General features: G+C 42.2%; 1 protein-coding gene across 4 annotated transcripts in view; it reads left to right on the forward strand.

The window, feature by feature from the left end:
- The window catches only part of ACOT12 (acyl-CoA thioesterase 12), a 58621-nt gene that overhangs the window by 24731 nt on the left and 13150 nt on the right, over window positions 1-20740 (forward strand). For 3 of the 4 annotated variants that reach the window (XM_032276979.1, XM_032276996.1, XM_032277007.1), the window contains 7 exons: window positions 1315-1450; window positions 14462-14618; window positions 16422-16541; window positions 17348-17495; window positions 18165-18220; window positions 18505-18568; window positions 19867-19950. In XM_032276979.1, the coding sequence (XP_032132870.1) occupies window positions 1315-1450; window positions 14462-14618; window positions 16422-16541; window positions 17348-17495; window positions 18165-18220; window positions 18505-18568; window positions 19867-19950 (765 nt within the window). The remainder of the gene's footprint in view (window positions 1-1314; window positions 1451-14461; window positions 14619-16421; window positions 16542-17347; window positions 17496-18164; window positions 18221-18504; window positions 18569-19866; window positions 19951-20740) is intronic. The other variant, XM_032276988.1, reaches the window with a different exon arrangement.

The raw sequence follows: 20740 nt of genomic DNA on the forward strand, positions 1-20740 counted from the left end.
GGCAACATGGTGAGCCCTTATCTCTACAAAAAAATTAAAAAAAAATAAAAAATAAAATAGCTAGGCATGGTGATGCTTGCCTGCAGTCCCAGTGGGAGGATCCCTTGAGTCCAGGAATTTGAGGTCATAGGAAGCTATGATTGCACCACTGTGCTCCAGCCTGGGCAACAGAGTGAGACCCCGTTTCAAAGGAAAAAAAAAAAAGTTAAACCAGTGCATGCCATTGATCTACTCATTCCTAACCAAATTACACAAGGTAGTCCAGGGGAGTTTTGGACTATCACCAGCTTATTTCTTTTTTCTTTCTTTCTTTTTTTCTTTTTTTGAGATGCAGTCTCACTCTGTAACCGAGGCTGGAGTGCAGTGGCATGATCTCAGCTCACTGCAAACACCTCCTCCTGGGTTCAGGTGATTATTGTGCCTCAGCCTCCTAAGTAGCTGGGATCACAGGTGTGCTCCACCATACCTGGTTATTTTTTGTATATTTAGTAGAGATGGGGTTTCACCATATTGGCCAGGCTGGTCTTGAACTGTTGACCTCAAGTGATTCACCCACCTCAGCCTCCCTGAGTGCTGGGATTACAGGTATGAGCCACCACACCCAGTGATCACTTATGTCATCCTTATCTTGGTCAAGGATCAGTATCAGACTTTGAGTATCTTGGACATAAGCATGGGGCTACATTAGTCCAGCTTCAAGGTGATCCCTCCTTTTACACACAGGGTCAGCAGAGGGCATTTATGTAAGAATTTGAGCTCTTGGTTCTGTTGCCTCATATTTCCAGGTTTCTGGAGGTTAGTGAAAGCTTTATTCCCACATATTGATTCTTTTAGTTTGCTTATTAGATAATGTTTTCACCACGTAATGAAATTTCCAAATTGGGAATGCCTCATGGTAAAAGATAGCTTTCTCTAGAACATCTTTATTCCCTCTGCTTGCTATTTTAATTTTGCAAAAGATAGAAAATGTTTCTTGATAAGAATTCAGTGGAGTCAAAGTCCCTTTCCTCATTCATCGATTTGAATAATTTCTTATTTTGTAGTTCTGCTGAAAAATTTCAAAGTCAGGGGAAATTAATAGAGAGAACTTTTTAAAGCACAAACCTTATTGCATGAAGAAATAAGCCTATATTAATTTTTTTAGTTTAAAAATAAGAAAAAAATTTAGTCATAACACGTTTAGTGAAAACACTCATAAAAGCTCTATTTACTTGAGTTAGAAAACCATGCAGCATATCATTTGTTTTTGCAAAATCCATGCCGTGCTTTTATAATTTAACAAGGCAATAAAAGATGAATGCTTTTCTTTTCTAGATTCATTTAAAGCCAGTCACGCTTCTGACTGAACAAGATCATGTGGAACACAGCCTGGCTGCCGAGAGAAGGAGAGTTCGACTACAACATGAAGAAACCTTTAACAATTTAATGAAGGAAAGTAGCAAGCTTGACGGTCAGTAAATCCACTTCTAAGATCTTTAATTCTATGACTGTGACAGGCAAAGGAATCTTTTCTTAGAGCACATTTATTTTCACATTATTACCATTCAGTCCTGGTGATGCTAGGTATCTTTTAATTTTTTTTTTTTTTTTTTTTTTGAGACGAAGTCTCACTCTGTCAACTAGGCTGGAGTGCAGTGGCCCGATCTCGACTCACTGCAACCTCCACCTCCCAAGATCAAGCGATTCTCCTGCCTCAGCCTCTCAAGTAGCTAGGATCACAGGCGTGTACTACCATGCCCAGCCAATTTCTGTATTTTTGGTAGAGATGGGATTTGACCATCTTGGTCAGGCTGGTCTCAAAATCCTGATCTCTAGTGATCCACCCACCTCAGCCTCCTAAAGTTCTGGGACCACAGGCATGAACCACCGCGCCTGGCCGACACTAGGTATCTTTTCCAACAAACCCGGTGGCTGGAGGAGAAAGGGACTGGCCATTGAGAATGTAACTGCTGGTACCTAAGGCCTCTTTAAATTGGAAGATCTCCAGGAGAGGAGATGGGGAAAAAGAGTGACAGGGACCAGGCAGTTATTAGTAAGCATGTGTTCACTAATGATGGCTGAATGAAGGGTCGACGACAATGCCATACATTGACACGGTGCTCATGGCTTACCAAGCAGTTTCTTATCCACAGTTTCATAGGAGCAGCATGTAATCTCAAAAGAGCAGGAAGCTGCAACTCTGAGCAGGAAAGAAACTTGCTGAAGAACATATGGGATGTGAGCGGAGGCTGTAAGATCCTGCTCCTGTTGCCTGGTGCTTCCACAGTCACGCTGTGTTTTATGAGCCACACTTCCTTAGTTCTCTGGCAGTGATTTCCTGGGCTCTTTGACGCCTCCTGGAGCCAGAATGGTGGGGGAAGGCAGAGCCCCTCCCTTGCCCCTCCTCTGCCCTTTCTTTATGTCTGACCCCATCTTCTGAAGCCCCAGGGGATGACAGTGGAGACCACAGTGAGGGAGGGGAGGAAGTGGAGTGAGCCTGCCCAGGCCCCACAAGCTCACCACTGCCAGGAGGGCAGAAGGTTCAACACCCCTTGGCTCCAAAGGAAGGCACAGGAAGAAGAGGCAGGAAAGGAGAGGACAAGCACATATCAGGATAAGGATGCCAAAAGAGAAGAGAAAGAGTGCATGGAAAGGCCAGAGGAAAGAGAGAGGTAGCAGCCAGGGTGGCGGAAGTGCAGAGCCTTTATTCTGCCCCAGGTGATATTCTGGGACCACCCCACAGAAGAGTTTTGGGGTGAAAAAGAGATTTTTCAAAGGTTTCCACTCATTGCTGACCTTTTGAAGGGCAATACCTATTACCAAGAGATTTTTTTTTTTTGAAATAGAGTTTCATTCTTGTTGCCCAGGCTGGAGTGCAATAGCGTGATCTCAGCTCACTGCAACCTCTGCCTCCCAGGTTTAAGCAATTCTCCTGCCTCAGCCTTCCAAGTAGCTGGGATTACAGGTGCACGCCACCACGCGCAGCTAACTTTGTACTTTTAGTGGAGATGGCGTTTCACCATGTTGGTCAGGCTGGCCTCAAACTCCTGACCTCAAGTGATCTGCCCACCTTAGCCTCCAAATGTGCTGAGTTACAGGTGTGAGCCACCGTGCCTGGCCCAGACCAAGTTATTTTTAAGGAAATAAAGACTTCGTTATTAAATGGCGGTGTTAAGAAGAGCCGCCAGGCTCCTTTTGTAAAGCTGGTCACAGCACCAAAATACATTTCAAATGCATTTTGCTCAAGTAATGAAATAGCTGAACCAAGAGAACAGCCCTGAGGCAGATGAGACAACCGTTAATAAAAAACAAACCCTGCTGTCTCCTCATCCCTAAAATCCCGAAAAAGAAATGAAAGGGCAGATAAAACACTTGCTAATACGCAAACCCTTACTATGTATGACAAGTAAATCTCTTAGGACGTCTTAGGAAAACTCAAGCACTTAACACACTTTTTAGTAAGTATATGCAGTTCCCCTGGTTTCACTGTCTTCCTTTCTGCAGTTATGTCTTTAAAAAAGCTTTTGTTCTCATTGAAATTACACCACCTGAATTTGTAAGGAGAAAGTAGAAATAAGCCACTAAACAACCAGAAATCTGATTGACAATGTCAAAAAACAGTTCTTTTTTTTTTTTTTTTTTTTTTTCTGAGACAGGATCTCACTCTGTTACCCAGGCTGGAGTGCAGTGGCTCGATCTCTGCTCACTGCAATCTCTGCCTCCCAGGTTCAGGTGATTCTCCTGCCTCAGTCTCTGGAGTAGCTGGGAATACAGGCACATACCACTATGCCCAGCTAATTTTTGTATTTTTAGTAGAAACAGGGTTTCACCATGTTGGCCAGGCTGGCCTTGAACTCTTGACCTCAGGTGATCCTCCTGCTGTGGCCTCCCAAAGTGTTGGGATAACAGGTGTATGTCACCACGCATGGCAAAAAACAGTTCTTTTGAAATCTGTGGATATTCATTCAGAGAGTCTTGCAAGAACTGCTTCCATCCTCTCCAGGTCATCTGTCATGTGAATCACCTGTCTGAAGGTCATCCTCCACCCTTTTACCTGGAACTCTCTAGAGCAAGCCTCTGCCCATGAGAAAGAGGGGGACCCTGTGATGTGTGAGGTGCTGGCCAGGTGGAAGGACTTCTTCCCTCTCAGCAGAGAGAAAGGACAGACCACCACACTGGCTGGCAGTGCCATCCAACAATTATGTATGAAATGCCTGTCGTGTGCCAGGAGCCTGTTTGCCACTAGAGGTATAAAGATGAAAAATGCAGGGTCTTTGCTCTTGAGAAACTTGTGGTTTAGTGCTGGAGACAGACACATTAATAGTTTCTAAATAATATAGAGAGTGAACAGAGAGGTGTAGATGCTACGTAATGTGGGAGCCCAGAGGAAGGGCCCTTAGGGGGTTCACAAGAGACTCGCTGGACGAGGGGCTACGAGAAGAAAGTTGGGAAGGCGAGGAAGCACGTAGCAGCGAGAGCGAAGGCACAGAGGCATGAACCTGTGCGCTGGGAAGCCACCAACACCAGAGTATTGCTGGAGAGAAAATGCAAGGGAGAGGGAGGCGGGAGAGGAACAAGGTAGGACTATGTCATGGAGGCTCCCCGGGGCATGCTGAGAAGCTTGGCCTTTCATCTATTCTTGATGGGAGCCATTGAAGGATTTGGAGCAGGGTTGGGGCACGACTGGGTTTGCACTTAATATGGTCACTCTGGGTAGAGGGAGAGAGACCAGGGGAGAGGTGAGGAGCTCCTAAACCAGGAAGTGATAGTGAGGAGAGACAGGAGGGAGAGAGTTTAAAAATATACACGAGGCCACGCACAGTGGCTCACGCCTATAATCCCAGCACTTTAAGAGGCCAAGACGGGTGGATCATAAGGTCAGGAGTTTGAGACCAGCCTGGCCAACATAGTGAAACCCCATCTCAACTAAATACAAATACAAAAAAAAATTTTTAGCTGGGTGTGGTGGTGGGCACCTGTAATCCCAGCTACTTGGGAGGCTGAGGCAGAATTGCTTGAACCCAGATGGTGGCGGTTGTAGTGAGTTGAGATCATATCACTGCACTCCAGCCCATGCAACAGTGGGAGACTCTGTCTCAAAATATATATATATATATACACATACATATATATATGTATATATGAGGTTACACCAACAGAATAGGGTCACTGATTGGCTGTGGGGAGAAGGGCAAGGACAAAGGAACATAGGCTGACTCCAGGGTGTCTGCCTAGAGCAGCCGGTTAGCAGTTGTGCTATGAACTGAGACCATGGATCTGAGGGGCAGGGAAGGGCAATTTTCAGGAGGTGGATGATGAGTTCAGTTTTAAGCATATGGAATCTGACTTGCCTGTGGACATCCAAAAGGAAGAGACCACGGCTGGGGAGATACCACCGGAGAGACAACCGCTTAGAGATGCGGTTATGAAGCTCAAATGAAGACAGTACCTGCACCGCACAGGGTGCTGGGCCAAGAACAGAACCTGCAGAGCACAGGCATCTAAGAGAGGAACCAGGAAGACGAACCTATGAAGGACACATGGAGGGACTCATCAGAGGGGCGCAGGGAGAGCTGGAGAGAGCAGTGTCACACGCCAAGGGAGTAGACTTACAAGAAGAAACAATAATTGGTCAACTGCATTCCAGGAAGTCAGTAATAAAACCTGTCTACTGGACTGGGAATCAGGAAGGCACTGGTGACGTCGGCAAGTGTGGGGTTAGAAGTTTGGGTGGCATTTGGATGACCTCAGTTACTTAGAGGAATAATGGGATAGGGGACAGTTTACCATAACCTTTATGCCATATGCACAGGCCAAATTAAACACTCTTGTCACCAGGCTGGCTTGACGCACGTGTACAAGGATGCGGGGGGTGGGGAGGGAGGCGGAGCTGCAGCCTCCTCGCCCTGACAGCCCGACTGTCATCCGTTGTGGGACATGTGGACAGTGAGGGCCACAGTGGCCATCGCAGCTCTTGGAGCAGCTTGGCTAGTTCAGAGCCTTTGCTTTTGTGGAAAACAAGTGTATTGTGTCCCACAGCAATGCTAGCATTTGGCAGGAACTCACTTCTCTCAAGGTGTTTTCCTTCACTCCAGCCATCGGAGGTGGAGCTTGCTCCTTTCTGGTCTCTGGAGGCAGCCCCACAGGAAGCAGGAGGCTTCCATCAGCCCACTCACCCCTAAACCATCCCTGGGGAGAGCCACCTCCTCCCACTGGACTTACTCCTAAAGGCCAATTGCTAGGAGCCAGGCCTATGCATTGGCTCATCTTTCTCTCATAATCACTGGTTGCCCCAGCATTAAGCTGCTCTTTGTATTTTCTCACCCAATACTTTCTTACCCAGGTCTGTAACTAAGTCCTCTGATTTTGCAAAACCATCCTTCTATCTCTGTGAGTTCAATTGTTTTGATTTTTAGATTCCACAAATAGGTGAGAACACGCGATGTTTGTCTTTCTGTGCCTCACTTATTTTGCTTGACATAATGACCTCAGTTCCATCCATGTTGTTGCAAATGACAGGATCTCCTTCTGTATTATGCTGAATAGTACTGTAATAGGTCTATCACCAAAACCTCTGACTTTGCTTTTCTCAGCTTGCTGAGGCAAGGTAAAAAACAAACAAAACAAGAGCCGGGCCTGGTGGCTCACACCTGTAAAATAACCCAGAACTTTGTGAGGCCGAGGCATGTGGATCACAAGGTCAGGAGATCGAGACCATCCTGGCTAGCACGGTGAAACGCTGTCTCTACTGAAAATACAAAAAATTAGCCAGGCTTGGTGGCGTGCTCCTGTAGTCCCAGCTACTCGGGAGGCTGAGGCAGGAGAATGGCTTGAACCAGGGAGGTGGAGGTTGCAGTGAGCCAAGATTGCACCACTGCACTCCAGCCTGGGTGACAGAGCAAGACTCCGTCTCAAAAAATAGTAATAAAATTTTTAAAAAAACACAACAAGAACTGTAAAATGAGAATAATAAAGGTACTTACATCATGGCTTTATGGGATCATTAAATGAGTTAATATAGAAAGTGTCAGGCATACAGAAAGTGCTGTCATTTCTATTATAGTTTGACAGGTCCCCACCACAGGAGGAATTAGAGCCAGCAGTTAAAGACAGATACTTCAAAGGAACTTTGCTGTGAAGGGTGAAAGAAATAGCCTGGAGCTAGAGGAGACCCTCAAAATCAAGGGACATTGTTTTTCGGGGTAGGAGAAATATGATCATGGTTCCAGGTTGATCAAGATAATTGATGAGGCCCGGCAATGGCTCACACCTATAATCCCAGCACTTTGGGAGACTGAGGCAGGTGGATCATTTGAGATTAGCAGTTCGAGACCATGGTGAAACCCTGACTCTACTAAAAATACAAAAAATTAGCTGGGTGTAGTGGTACACTCCTGTAATTCCAGCTACTTGGGAGGCTGAGGCAAGAGAATTGCTTGAACCCAAGAGGGAAGCCAAGATTGCACCACTGAGGTCCAGACTGGGCCACAGAGCCAGATTCAGTCTCAAAAAAAATAATAAATAATAAAAAGATAATTGATAAAAGTATTGAGGAAGAAGTTGATTATAAAAGAAAGATATAATTCATGTCAAATCTGTACTTCAGACCCTGGGAAATTGTTGTTAAGTATTTGTCTGGGAGGAATGAGGATCTCTGCTACCCTGAGCTCCTTTGCGAGGGTTTGTCTATTGGGAAGGGTTGCTAGGACGGTGACTCAAGCTGTCTTCACACCCACTCAAGGTCACATGAGCCAGGTAAACGTGGGTGGCTGCACTGGCTTCTTCTGGTGTTGTACAAGTTGCGCTAATAAATGAAATCAGCAGGAGACAATTTGCCTGCACAACACTAACAGCACTTTGAGTACTGGAGACAGTCTAAATTAATTAGTAACAGACACACACGACAGTCACTCAATTACAGAGATGAAACGATTACAATTGACTTGAGTTTCAGTTTTTTAGAAAGTTATCCAGATTAGATCTACATGTCTGGTTCAATTTAGAATTACAGATTTTTTAAAAAGACTGCTTTTATCATCTGCTTTGTTTAATCTGCCCTAACATAGATTATTCTACATTCTTTCACACAAAACAACTTTTAACCTAATTCCATTGATCTGATTTTATTTTTGGAAATTTTACTAACTTCCATGCCAGCAAAGGTGCCAGAGAACTTAAAAGCAATTTCTCTTAAAGAACATAAGAGTCAGACTCTGACATTTAAAGTTGCTGTGTAGTGTGCAATTTCTCCACCCTTAGATCTGACGGAGTTGGTTTTTGACAGGACAGTGTGTGATCTAAAAGAAGAGAACCAGATCATCATCTCTGTTCTTGAACCATGTTTTTAGAAAACCAGGGGTTTGCATTGGTTATAAATATCAAACATAAAAGATCGGAATATTTTTTGACATGTTGTATGATAGAAATGCGTATTATTGTAACAGTGAGAACGTTGAATCGAGATCATATCCTTTCAGAAGGAAAGAAAAAAGAGATGAGATTAGTTTTGTAAAAGCAGGATATTTCTGGGATGTGTATATAAGCACACACATCCCATAAATACTACTGGGTCATTATTTGCAAGTTTGACATATAGGGGAGAAACTTATGATTTGAAGCATTTTCATTCTCATTTTTCAGTAAGAAAATTAGATCTTAAGAGCATTATCTTGGTTAAGTTTCTGGATATGCAGAAAGAACACTAGGTCTAGCATGACCTCAATTCAGGTCAGATTTCCTGATCTACAAATATAGAGTGAATGTAAAGTTGTCTAAGCAGGACGATGACACGGTAAGAACATCCAAAGTACAAGAATTGAACCTGATCACTGAAAGCCAGCAGAAAGGATCAGGTCTGTTTACTTAACCCAAACCAGAACTGTGGGCCTGAATTGCTCTCTGAACCTGAGAAAACTCTGTTTTTTCATTGGTTGTAAATTAGCTGCAAATAAGCAAACTCCTGCACCAAAGTCATTTAACCCAATATATTTCTGCATACGTACCATAGCTCATGCTGGTGCACGTAAAACCTTATCTAGCACATCCCTCTACAGGTCCCAATGTATACTGTATGTGTCTTCATAGGAAGCATGTGGTTTCTCTTTAAAGTTATCCCTCAGAAAAGAAGGAGCTGCTTTATATTTGAGTCTTTACGATGTCTCTTATATCATGAGGCCTTCTCTTAATTTTTTTTTATTTTATAAAAACTATTTTTAAAGAGGTAGTACATGCACAAGATAAAAAATGCAAAATGCATAAAAGAGCATATAAACAGTGAGTCTGCCCACCATTTCCCTTGCCACCTTCAGAGACAATCACTATCACACACACTTTAATTTTTGCGGTTACATAGTAGGTACATATATTTATGGGCTATATGAAATATTGTTATACAAGCATGCAAATGTGTAATGATCACATCATGTAAAATGGGGTATCCATTCCTTCAAGTGTGACAAAGAATCCAATGCTACTTGTTATTTTTAAATATATAATTATCGCTGACTACAGTCACCCTGTTGTGCTGTCAAATACTGGGTCTCATCCATTCTTTCTAACTATATTTTTTGTACCCGTTAACCATGCCCACCTTCCCACTGCCCTTCTCAGCCTCTGGTAAGCATACTTCTGCTCTCTGTCTCCATGAGTTCAATTGTTTTCATTTTTGGCTCCCACAAATAAGTGAGAACAGGTGATGTTTGTCTTTCTATGCCTTATTTCACTGATCATAATTATCTCCAATTCCATCCATGTTGTTGCAAATGACAGGATCTCATTCTTTTTTATGGCTGCATAGTATTCCACTGTATATATGTATCACATTTTCTTTATTCATTCATCTGTTGATAGACACTTAGGTTGCTTCCAAATTTTTGCTATTGTGAATAGTGCTGCAACAAACATAGGAGTGCGGATACCTCTTTATTATCCTGATTTCCTTTCTTTTGGGTATATACTCAGCAATGGGATTGCTGGATCCAGTGGTAGTTCTGTTTTTACTTTTTTTTAGAAACCTCCAAACTGTTCTTCATAGGGGTTGTATGAATCTACATTCCCACCAACAGTGTATGAGGGTTCCCTTTTCTCCACATTCTTACCAGCACTGGTTATTGCCGGTCTTTTGGATGAAAGGCATTTTAACTGGTGTAAGAAGATATCTCATTGTAGTTTTGATTTGCATTTCTCTGATGATCGGTGATGTTGAACACCTTTCCATATGCCTGTTTGCCATTTGCATGTCTTCTTTTGAGAAATGACAATTCAAATCTCTGGCCCATTTTTTAGTCAGATTATTAGATTTTTTTTTTTTTTTTTTTTTGAGACAGAGTTTCGCTCTTGTTACCCAGGCTGGAGTGCAATGGCGCAATCTCGGCTCACCGCAACCTTCGCCTCCTGGGTTCAGGCAATTCTCCTGCCTCAGCCTTCTGAGTAGCTGGGATTACAGGCACGCACCACCATGCCCAGCTAATTTTTTGTAGCTTTAGTAGAGGCGGGGTTTCACCGTGTTGACCAGGATGGTCTCGATCTCTTGACCTTGTGATCCACCCGCCTTGGCCTCCCAAAGTGCTGGGATTACAGGCGTGAGCCTTAAAGAGCTGTTTAAGCTCCTTATTATATATTCTGGTTATTAATTGCTTATCAGATGTATTGCTTTCAAATATTTTCTCCCATTGTGTGGGTTGTCTCTTCACTTTGTTGATTGTTTTCTTTGTTGTGCAGGAGCTTTTAAACTTGATGTGATTCTGTTTGTTGATTTTTGCTTTGCTTGCCTGTGCTTGTGGGGTATTGCTAAAGAAATTTTTTCCCAGACCAATGTCTCGGAGAGTTTCCCCAATGTTCTCCTGTAGCAGTTTCGTAGTTTGAGGTTTTAGATTTAAGCCTTGAATCCATTTTGATTTTATTTTTGTGTATGGTGAGACATAGTGGTTTAGTTTCATTCTTCTGCATATGAGTATCCAATTTTCCCAGCACCATTTGTTGAAGAGATTGTTTTTTCCCCAATGTATGTTCTTGGCACTTTTGTTGAATGTGAATTCATTGTGGTTGTGTGAATTTGTCTCTGGGTTCTCAATTCTGTTCCATTGGACTATGTGTCTGTTTTTATGCCAGTGCCATGCCGTTTTGGTTACTAAAGCTCTGTAGCATAATTTGAAGTCAGGTACTTGTGTTAATTTATTTTAAACAAAAAATGTACCATTTTAGTAAGCAACGTTAGCCTGAAAACAACCTCAATCAATACTAGTTTGTGATATGTATAAAACATCTTCTAATAAAATCAGTTTTAGAGAGAGAAGTTGAAAGGGATTAAGATTTTATATTTCTTTTAAAAATCACTTTAGAAAGAATTCAATTTTGATTTCAGCAATATAGTGAATTCATTGTTGGGAAAAAACAAAAATTTCTGGAAAAATATTTACAAACATCTTTGCAAACACATCTCAGCAGACAGAAAAATAAGAGGAAACCCTGAAGTCCCGAAATGGTGAGAAAACACAAATGCAGCAGTGCAAGGAAGCATTGGGGCTGGCATTTGTTCTGGAGGACACAGCAAGTGCCTGAAGACATAGAGCTTGTATGTAATGAGCTTCCTGGGCTCAGGAGACAAAGTCAGGGGCCCATGTGAGGGAGAAGTTTGGATCAGGGACCCTTCCATGGTGCTTCACCCTCCAAAAGGTGATTCCCCCAGTGAGTCAACTAGAAAAATCCCACCCTCCAGAGAGCCTTAGCCCTAAGTGGAATGGGAAAAAAGTTCTTCCCCTTTGAGAATTCAATCACAAGTGCATCCTCATGCAGATTTGGATCCTCAGAAGTTACATGACCTGTCTGGGCTAAAACAGAACACGTAAACTTTACCGTAAAGCAGCGCTGTGTTGTAGGACCCCAGGTGATCTGCCACTGTAAATGCAGATTCTCTGTGAAAAAAATGACTTTAAAGCCAGCTGTCAAGAATTTCCATAGAAAAAGATTCAAGCAGTATGAGATCCTAGCCAAAAATCATAAAAGATAGAAATAAACAAGGCACCAAGATCTAGCAGTGACACCAGGTCCCACAAAGTCTGAAAGGCCCGCAAAGACAGCAGATAATGAATTTATCAAGTAAGATGAAGTAAGAAGCTTAATATATTTTAAGAAATAAAAGAGTATCAAGAGTATGATGCAAGAACAAAAAAAAAGGGATGACCTAGAAGGTTTAATAAAGAAACAAAGGCAATTTCTATAAAAAGAATACATAATAATTAAAATGTAAAACTCAGTGAATGAATGAAATAGCAGATAAGACAGGGAACTAGAAGATAGATTTGAAAGAGTTACTTAGAACACAGCCAGACAAAGAAATGGGAAATATGCAAGGTAGGTTAGGAGACGTGGAGAATGGAGTGAAATATCTAACATTCAAAAAAACCTTCAGAAATGGGATGAGCAAGATTTCATGCAAATGATATAAATAGACATTTCATTAAGAGGTAACAAGAATGTTTAATGTACAGGTAAAAAAGATGTTGGACCTCATTAGTAATCAAGGAAATGCAAATTATAACCAACATGAGATACTCTTGCACACCCACCAAACTGGAAATAGTTGAGTGTCTGATACTAAGCAAAAATGGGGACCAGTGGGGACTCTCATAAATAGAAGACAGAAGTGTTAGTACAACTATTCTATTACCTAAAAATATTCTATTGCGAGTAAGGCCTATGAACGCGAAGGAAATCAGCCAAGTTAAGTTCATTCATTCATTTCATTTAACAAATATTTATTGAGCACCTATGTTCAGGAATTATATTAGAATTTTAAAAATTCATAGTCCCTGCACCAAAAAGCTTAGGATCACGTGGGTCACATAATAAAAGGTCACACAAATAAAATAAAACTACAGCCATGAAAGAAAAGTCCTTCGAGAGACCCCCGAAGATGGGACTGAGCTGTGGAGGTCAGAGAAGGCTCCTCTGAGGAATGATGACCAAGCTGGGCCACAGAATATGAGTGAAATGGAAGACACAGGTGGTGGTGGCCAGGGGATTTGCTGTAGACAGCTGGGGTGTGATAAATGCTCTGTTGTTGAAAGTAACACGTCCTCAGAGGAAATGAAAAAAGACCAGTGTGACTGGACCAAAGGGAGAGGGAAAGTGAGGCCAGACCAGGAAGGTAGGGCTTGCAGGCCTGGGAAGGATTTGGGGTTTTATACGGTATCAGTGGGAAGCTACTGACTTGTTTTAAGCTGGGGACTGAAATATGAATGGAAATCAGAAAAAAATAAAAGAGGAAGACCATCAATTAATTATAAATCTAAAATTGCATTGGGAAGTGGAGTTCAGGGTTTCTGTGACTACACTTCTTGATCACCAGCTGTGACTGTGCCCTGAACACCAACAGCTGCTGAGTGCATCTTCCCTCTCACACTGTAAGCTCAGCTCTGCCTCTGACAGTACAACCAGGATGGTGCCCCAGTTTGTAAATCCTTTCCCCCTCCTCCCCAACAATAGCATGTGAGACGGAAACCTAGCTGGTGGTTCACTTTGTGATGCAAGAAGCATAACATTTTACTGTTTTGCAGCCAGAGTAAATGATTTCTCCATTGTTGAGAGTAAAAACCAATTTGTCAGTAAATGAAGCAGATATGATTCAAAAGAAGCAGAAAGGCCAGGTGTGGTGACTCATGCCTGTACTCTCAGCACTTTGGGAGGCCGAGGTGGGGATATCACCTGAGGTCAGGAGTTCAGGACGAGCCTGGTCAACATGGCAAAATTCCGTCTCTACTAAAAACACAAAAATTAGTCATGTTTGGTGGCCCACGCCTGAAATCCCAGTTACTCGGGAGGCTGAGGCAGGAGAATCGCTTGAACCTGGGAGCCTGAGGTTGCAGTGAGCCAAGATCTCCCCAATGTGCTCCAGCATGGACGACAAAGCGAGACTCTGTCTTTAAAAAAAAAAAAATAGTAGAAGGACATGGAGAAGTGTAACAGATTGTGTCTTTCCTGCTTGTGAGTAGCTCAGATTCCTTTATTTTTAACAACTTTATTGTAGTATAATTGACAAACAATGAATGGCCCATATGTAAAGCATACAATTTGATAAGTTTTGACGTAAGTATCCACTTGTGAGAACATCACCACAATCAAGATAATGACATATTCGTCACCCCCAACATTTCTGCCCCTCTCTGTCCTGATCTGTCCCTACCCTATCACAAACAACTCAAGTTTCAATGTAACCATTCTTTTAATCAAAATTCCGATAGGCTAGAATACAATCTCTAAAAGGCCCTTTCTGATGTTATCTTAACCCAGTTCACTGCAAATATTCACCATTCAGATGAGGGTCACTCTGTAGAACCTGTCAAGTTTGGCTCAGTTTTTAAGCTTTTGAGAACACTTTAATTTTTCTATAAATCTAAGTTGAATGTACTGCCAGGAAGGAAAAGCTTAGCCCCAGGGCCTATGATTCACTCTACCATCATTAATGTTTACCTCCACCTTTCAGATCTCATTTTTGATGAAGAGGAAGGAGCGGTTTCCACAAGGGGCACCTCTGTTCAGAGCATTGAACTGGTCCTCCCACCCCACGCAAACCATCATGGAAATACGTTTGGTGGCCAGATTATGGCTTGGATGGAGACAGTGGCTACTATTTCTGCAAGGTTCTTGGTTTTGACCTTCGAGATATGATTTTGGGACTAGTGAGGAGAAAATTGAAAGGGTCTGAGATCTAGTTCTTGGGCTAGTCAAGAAGTCAAGGAAAGGACTGAGGAAAATGTTGCCTTTTATAATGCTTTGTAAATCATTTACTTGCTTACTTTAGGATTAACCTGTCCTTTTGTTTGAAGGTGAATGTTTATTTGGTTCAAAAATAAAAATAAGATGACAGTTTTAATACTTTATTCTGAATTATGAATATTGATCTTGTGAAACTGCAACTCATTGTCTTGATAGCTTATGACAAAGTAAATGCAGAATAGAAATGGAAGACAGGCTTCACATTTAAAAAAAGTCAGTCTAGGTTGGATGTGGGAGTTCACACCTATAATCCCAGCACTTTGGGAAGCCGAGGCAGGAGGATTGCTTGATGCCAGGAGTTCAAGACCAGCTTGGGCAGCATAGTAAGATAAGACAGTGGCTCTACAAAAAAATTTTAGCTGGTGTGGTGGTGTGCACATGAAGTCCCGGCTTGTTGGGAGGCTGAAGTGGGAGGATCACTTGGGCCCAGGGATTCAAGGCTACAATGAGCTGTGATCATGCCACTGCACTCCAGCCTCTCTGTAAGTAAGTAAGTAAGTAAATAAATAAAGTCCGTTAGATACAAACCTTTTTAAAGACAATTTACAGTTAGATCTGACCTTTAAAGGTGCTGGTTAAAAATCATTATGGCCAAAGAATTAACTGAAACATAGAGAAAGTAAAAAGAGAATAAGAATACTTTTTAAGACTACTCAATTTCAAAAGGTTATTTTATTCTTAATGGGAAAGATGTAGGTAATTGAGCAGCTTTAGGGAACACTCTGTACCCTGGAAATGCATTTGAATTCTATCTGCCCTCCTGACAATTTTCATAACCATTGAAAATGGTTAAAGTTATTTTTCCCTCAAATTAAAATAATTTTATTATTAATATGTCTGTAGTAATGACTACAGTTAGAAACCTGTAGTTATTCTTTCTAAAAATTATGGACAAATAAGCAAGCTTGTTTTTAAAATGAGATTGTCATTCTTCATGACAGTAAAGCAACTGAACATGTTCTATTGTAAAGGCTTACAATATAACTACAGCAGCGTCTGTTCACGTGGTGTTGGCACAATTCTTTAGAGTAATTGAATGATGACAGTGGGAATCCAAAATGTGGAAAATTATAGAAGTAACTTTCTGAAATTCAATATTATATATAACTATTTTCAAATTTCACACGCACAAAAATTATAAAATGTGTATCTCTTAGCCTTTCAGGCTTTATGTAGCAAGCCAGGTAATTTTTCTGTGGGGGAAAAAACTTGTCTTTTAATCTATGGGTGAAATCTGATTAACTGTGAAGCTGAGGGATTGTGTGAGGACACCTGCCTTCACTTGGACCCCACTCCAACCTGGATCACAACTTCTTGGGACTGCAGTCATGAGCTATCAGGATGACTGTAATTCAAATTAGAACACAAGGCCCTAGTTTGATGTTCCAAGGGACTTCCATAGGAAACAAGACAAGAGTAGGACTGTTACCAGAGGAGCAGAAGTGTCACCATCTGAGTAACGATCCCACTGCTGGGGACATGGGATTTCCCAAGATGTTGGCAGGTAGCGTGCAGACCCGCTCTCAACCCACACAATCCAGTTGTTTATTTCAGTCAAGTTTAAAGAAATGCTAATTTGGAAAATAGGTTGAAGACTTGTCTGTGCATCTGTTCAAAGAATGAATGAGTGATTGTGTTCTTCTCTCTCCCTCCCTCCGTCTTCCCAGCCGCCTGTGTCGGGCGCATCTCTTTCTGAAGTCCGTAGATATGTTTAAGTTCCGGGGACCGTCTACGGTTGGAGATCGTCTTGTCTTCACTGCCATTGTCAACAACACATTTCAGACCTGGTAAAGTGAGCTCTTAGGCTGCTATGAAGAAATTTAAACTTGCACAAATGTAATTTTTAATTTCAACCTGGAGGTGAGTATAGGAACTACTTTAGTGAAATTCCATTTTTTCCATGCAATTTTCAAAATCCATGAACACATTTTTTAACCCTTTGTTTTGCTTAGGGCCTTCTCACACTGAGTAAATTGTGATGGACTGGTTTTTGTCTTATAAGGGTAGCCCTATGCCCCATTGGCCCAAGATGGACGTGGTTTATACCTGTCATCCCTGTATAATTATTAACTTTTCCATTCAGTCCCAGTGACTAGTTGGTCAATCAACTCATAATGGACCTTGTATTACCACCATGAAATCCAAACCACTTCCCGGTTATTTTTATTATTCTTGATACACAATGAAAAGATTTGATTTAGTATTTCTTTCTTTTTAAATGTAAAAAAGAATATCTATTTCCTGTCTAATTTCAAGGTTTATTTTTTAATTACAGACTTACTGTTTTGGGGGAAGAAAACTTGACTTTGGCACAATTTAAGCCCTCCCCCACATTGCCAAAATATGTTCATGAATGTGTTTAAAGCCCTTCCTAGCCTTTTTCCCACTTGAAAGTGGGGAAGTCAAATGGAAGTGCCCTTAGGCAGTCCATTGACCTGAAAATGGATTTTAATAGTTACACAGATTTGCTGGTAACAAAGAAGAAAACCCAGGCCCTTATCCTCCCATTGCTTGGAGGAGGTGGCAGCGGTTGGCAAGGACGCCTAACAGGCTGAGATCCTCTTTGCCCACCGCCCTGCATCACCCCTCACAGTGTTGAAGTTGGAGTTCGCGTGGAGGCCTTTGACTGTCAGGAATGGGCTGAGGGCCGAGGGCGTCACATCAACAGTGCTTTTCTCATCTACAATGCTGCTGATAAGGAAAATCTCATCACATTTCCCAGAATCCAACCCATTTCAAAGGTCAGTTATTATCATGCAAGGTTCAATAGGCAGACCTGTGGGTAGAGAGCTCTACCCAGAATCTCCTCCCACCAGCAACAACATTTCTGGCTCTTTCCCTCTGTTAGAATTTCTCTCTTTTCAGCATCACAAAGTGAAGTGGGCTTTTTTCTTTTCCTTTTCCCCCCAATCACTCTGATCATTTGTTCAGATGATGGAAGGCCTGAAGACCTAACCTCGACTGGGCCACACGCTGCTGTGGGTAGGATGTCACCTTCAGTGTCTTGTTTCTGGGTCTCTTCTCTCACTTCCTTAACTCCAGCTCTTGATACTGTGCCAAGGTCATGGGAACCATGTCTTTCCCTCATCCTGAAATTACCTGATTGCCAGTGTTAATTTTTTCTAAAAGCTCTGTAGTGAGAATTGAGTATAATTCTGGTAACAGGTAAGATAATCATCTTCACTTTTGAAAAAAGGAAGAAAACAACTAGGAGGATTGCTCCTGTGTCAGTGCAGCTGCCCTGTGTGGAGTCAGCAGAGGCTCTGACTTGACGAAGTCAGTTCACGGAGAGATACTGCATCCCAGTTAGCCCTTTTGACTGATTTAAGAGAAGGATACTTAAGGATTATAGCACTAAGATAGTAGAGATTTGATTTTATTTTACCGATTTTCCTTTTTCTTGATTAAAGGATGATTTTAGACGCTATTGGGGAGCTATTGCACGCAAAAGAATTCGCCTAGGCAGGTAAGGAACGTAAGGTGTAATGATTTTATGGAGTCTTCTCAGGTCTCACAAGTTCTATAACAAAAAGCCCCTCTCTGGGTCTCTATTCCCACGTAATGGAAAAAGAGAAGGTCTGATGTTTCCTGGCTGTGAAGGCTGATTACTGACTTATGAAAGTAGTTCTTCCATGTTGTTCCACTGATATCCACTCCTGATGGAAGTTCAAGAAAGTATTATGATTATTGTTGTGGCTAAATGCAGAGGAAAAAAACTGTCATTTAACATTTTACTGTTTTTTCCCCCAGGAAATATGTTATTTCCCACAAAAAAGAGGTTCCACTTTCCATACACTGGGATATCAGCAAGCAGGTGACGTTTTATTACTTGGAGCTCTTCATATAAAATTCTCATCTTTACAAAAATGGAAATCCCCTTGCCTAACTGGCTTAGGCTGTGCCTACAAGGTTATGTGAAAAGGTGGATTATATCAGCCAGTCATGTCAAAATGAAACGAAACCAGGCTATCAGTTACTGCTTACCAGTCAGCAGCTTAGCCTTGTTTGACTTCTTACGGTTCGACCCAGGATGCTCTGCCATCAGATATGTTCCAGAAGCATGGCACAGTCCCACCTGGTATCTCACTGTGGCTTGTGCCAACCAGCTTGCAATTTTATAAAAACAATAACAGAGGCCGGGCGCGGTGGCTCAAGCCTGTAATCCCAGCACTTTGGGAGGCCGAGGCGGGTGGATCACGAGGTCAAGAGATCGAGACCATCCTGGTCAACACGGTGAAACCCCGTCTCTACTAAAAATACAAAAAATCAGCTGGGCATGGTGGCGCGTGTCTGTAGTCCCAGCTACTCAGGAGGCTGAGGCAGGAGAATTGCCTGAACCCAGGAGGCGGAGGTTGCGGTGAGCCAAGATCGCGCCATTGCACTCCAGCCTGGGTAAGGAGCGAAACTCCGTCTCAAAAAAAAAAAAAAAAAAATAAAAAACAATAACAAAGTAGTAGTCATTTGAATATTTTTGACCATTAAATGTAAAGAGCAATCCAAGTTTACTTATTACACATTGATTAGCAGTCATACTGAAAGGTACTCTGTCTTCACTCAGGATACAAACTAAAATACCAGTTGTTAACTATACAGTTATCTTGTCTGAATTCTAAATTAAGGGTTCAAGATAGAAATTATATGTTCGCTGTAGCTTCGTTCTTTTTAATTTTAATTTTAATTTTTTGGAGACAGAGTCTCACTCTGTCACCCAGGCTGGAGTGCAGTGGTGCAATCTTGGCTCATTGCAACCTCCACCTCCTGATGGCAGGTTCAAGTGATTCTTCTGCCTCAGCCTTCTGAGTAGCTGGGATTACAGGTTTGCACCACTACACCCAGCTAATTTTTGTATTTTTAGTAGAGATGGGGTTTCACCATGTTGGCCAGGCTGGTCTTGAGCCTTTATTCTCAAGTGATCTGGCTGCCTCTGCCCGCTAAAGTGCTGGGATTATAGGTGTGAGCCACGTCACCCAGCCTGTAGCTTAGTTCTAAACTCAACACTATCACTTGGGCTCGACACATACATCCTCCAACAGTGCCCATTTTTTAAGCAGAAAATATTTGATCACACATCCATGTATTGAACACACAGCTTTAAAAATATTTCTATTCTAGGCATCCCTGAGTGACAGCAATGTGGAGGCCCTCAAAAAACTGGCAGCTAAAAAGGGTTGGGAGGTGACCAGCGCTGTGGAAAAGGTAGGACGCCTCCAGGTGTTTGTGTAATCGATGGCTCATCACAAATCAAGGCGGTGATGGTGGTGGTGGTTCTACTGCTTCTACTGCTGCTTTTCGCAGCCATAAAAAACGATGAGTTCGTGTCCTTTGTAGGGACATGGCTGAATCTGGAAACCATCATTCTCAGCAAACTGACACAAAAACAGAAAATCAAACACCGCATGCTCACTCATAGGTGGGTGTTGAACAATGAGAACACATGGACACAGGAAGGGGACCATCAGACACTGGGGTCTGTTGGGGGGAAACAGGGAGGGACAGTGGGGGGTGGGGAGCTGGGGAGAGATAGCATGGGGAGAAATGCCAGATATAGGTGAAGAGGAGGAAGGCAGCAAATCATGCTGCCATGTGTATACCTATGCAACAATCTTACATGTTCTTCACATGTACCCCAAAACTTAAAATGCAATAAATAAATAAGATTTAAAAATCTTTTGAGGCAACAGTTTCTAAGAGGCAAGCATCTTTTCAGCCCTGTCTCTACCAGCTGGTTGATTTGGAGTCCTTCAATGCCCTGCATGCTCCTATCGCTGAGCTTAGAGTTCTCACACCCCATCTCCCTCTCCTCCCCTTCTCCATCTACCCAAATCACACCTGATCTAGATCAAGACAGATGCTTCTCCATAAACCCTCTCCTTCCATGCTTGATTTAAGGAGCTACTTTTTCTAGTAAATCTTTTAGTCATGACTTCTTTAAAATTAATTTTTCTGGCCGAGTGTGCTGGCTCATGCCTGTAACCCTAGTGCTTTG

Source organism: Sapajus apella, unplaced genomic scaffold (genome assembly GCF_009761245.1).
Source record: "Sapajus apella isolate SASKATOON/1434 unplaced genomic scaffold, GSC_monkey_1.0 scaffold1, whole genome shotgun sequence".
In the NCBI taxonomy this organism is placed as follows: domain Eukaryota; kingdom Metazoa; phylum Chordata; class Mammalia; order Primates; family Cebidae; genus Sapajus; species Sapajus apella.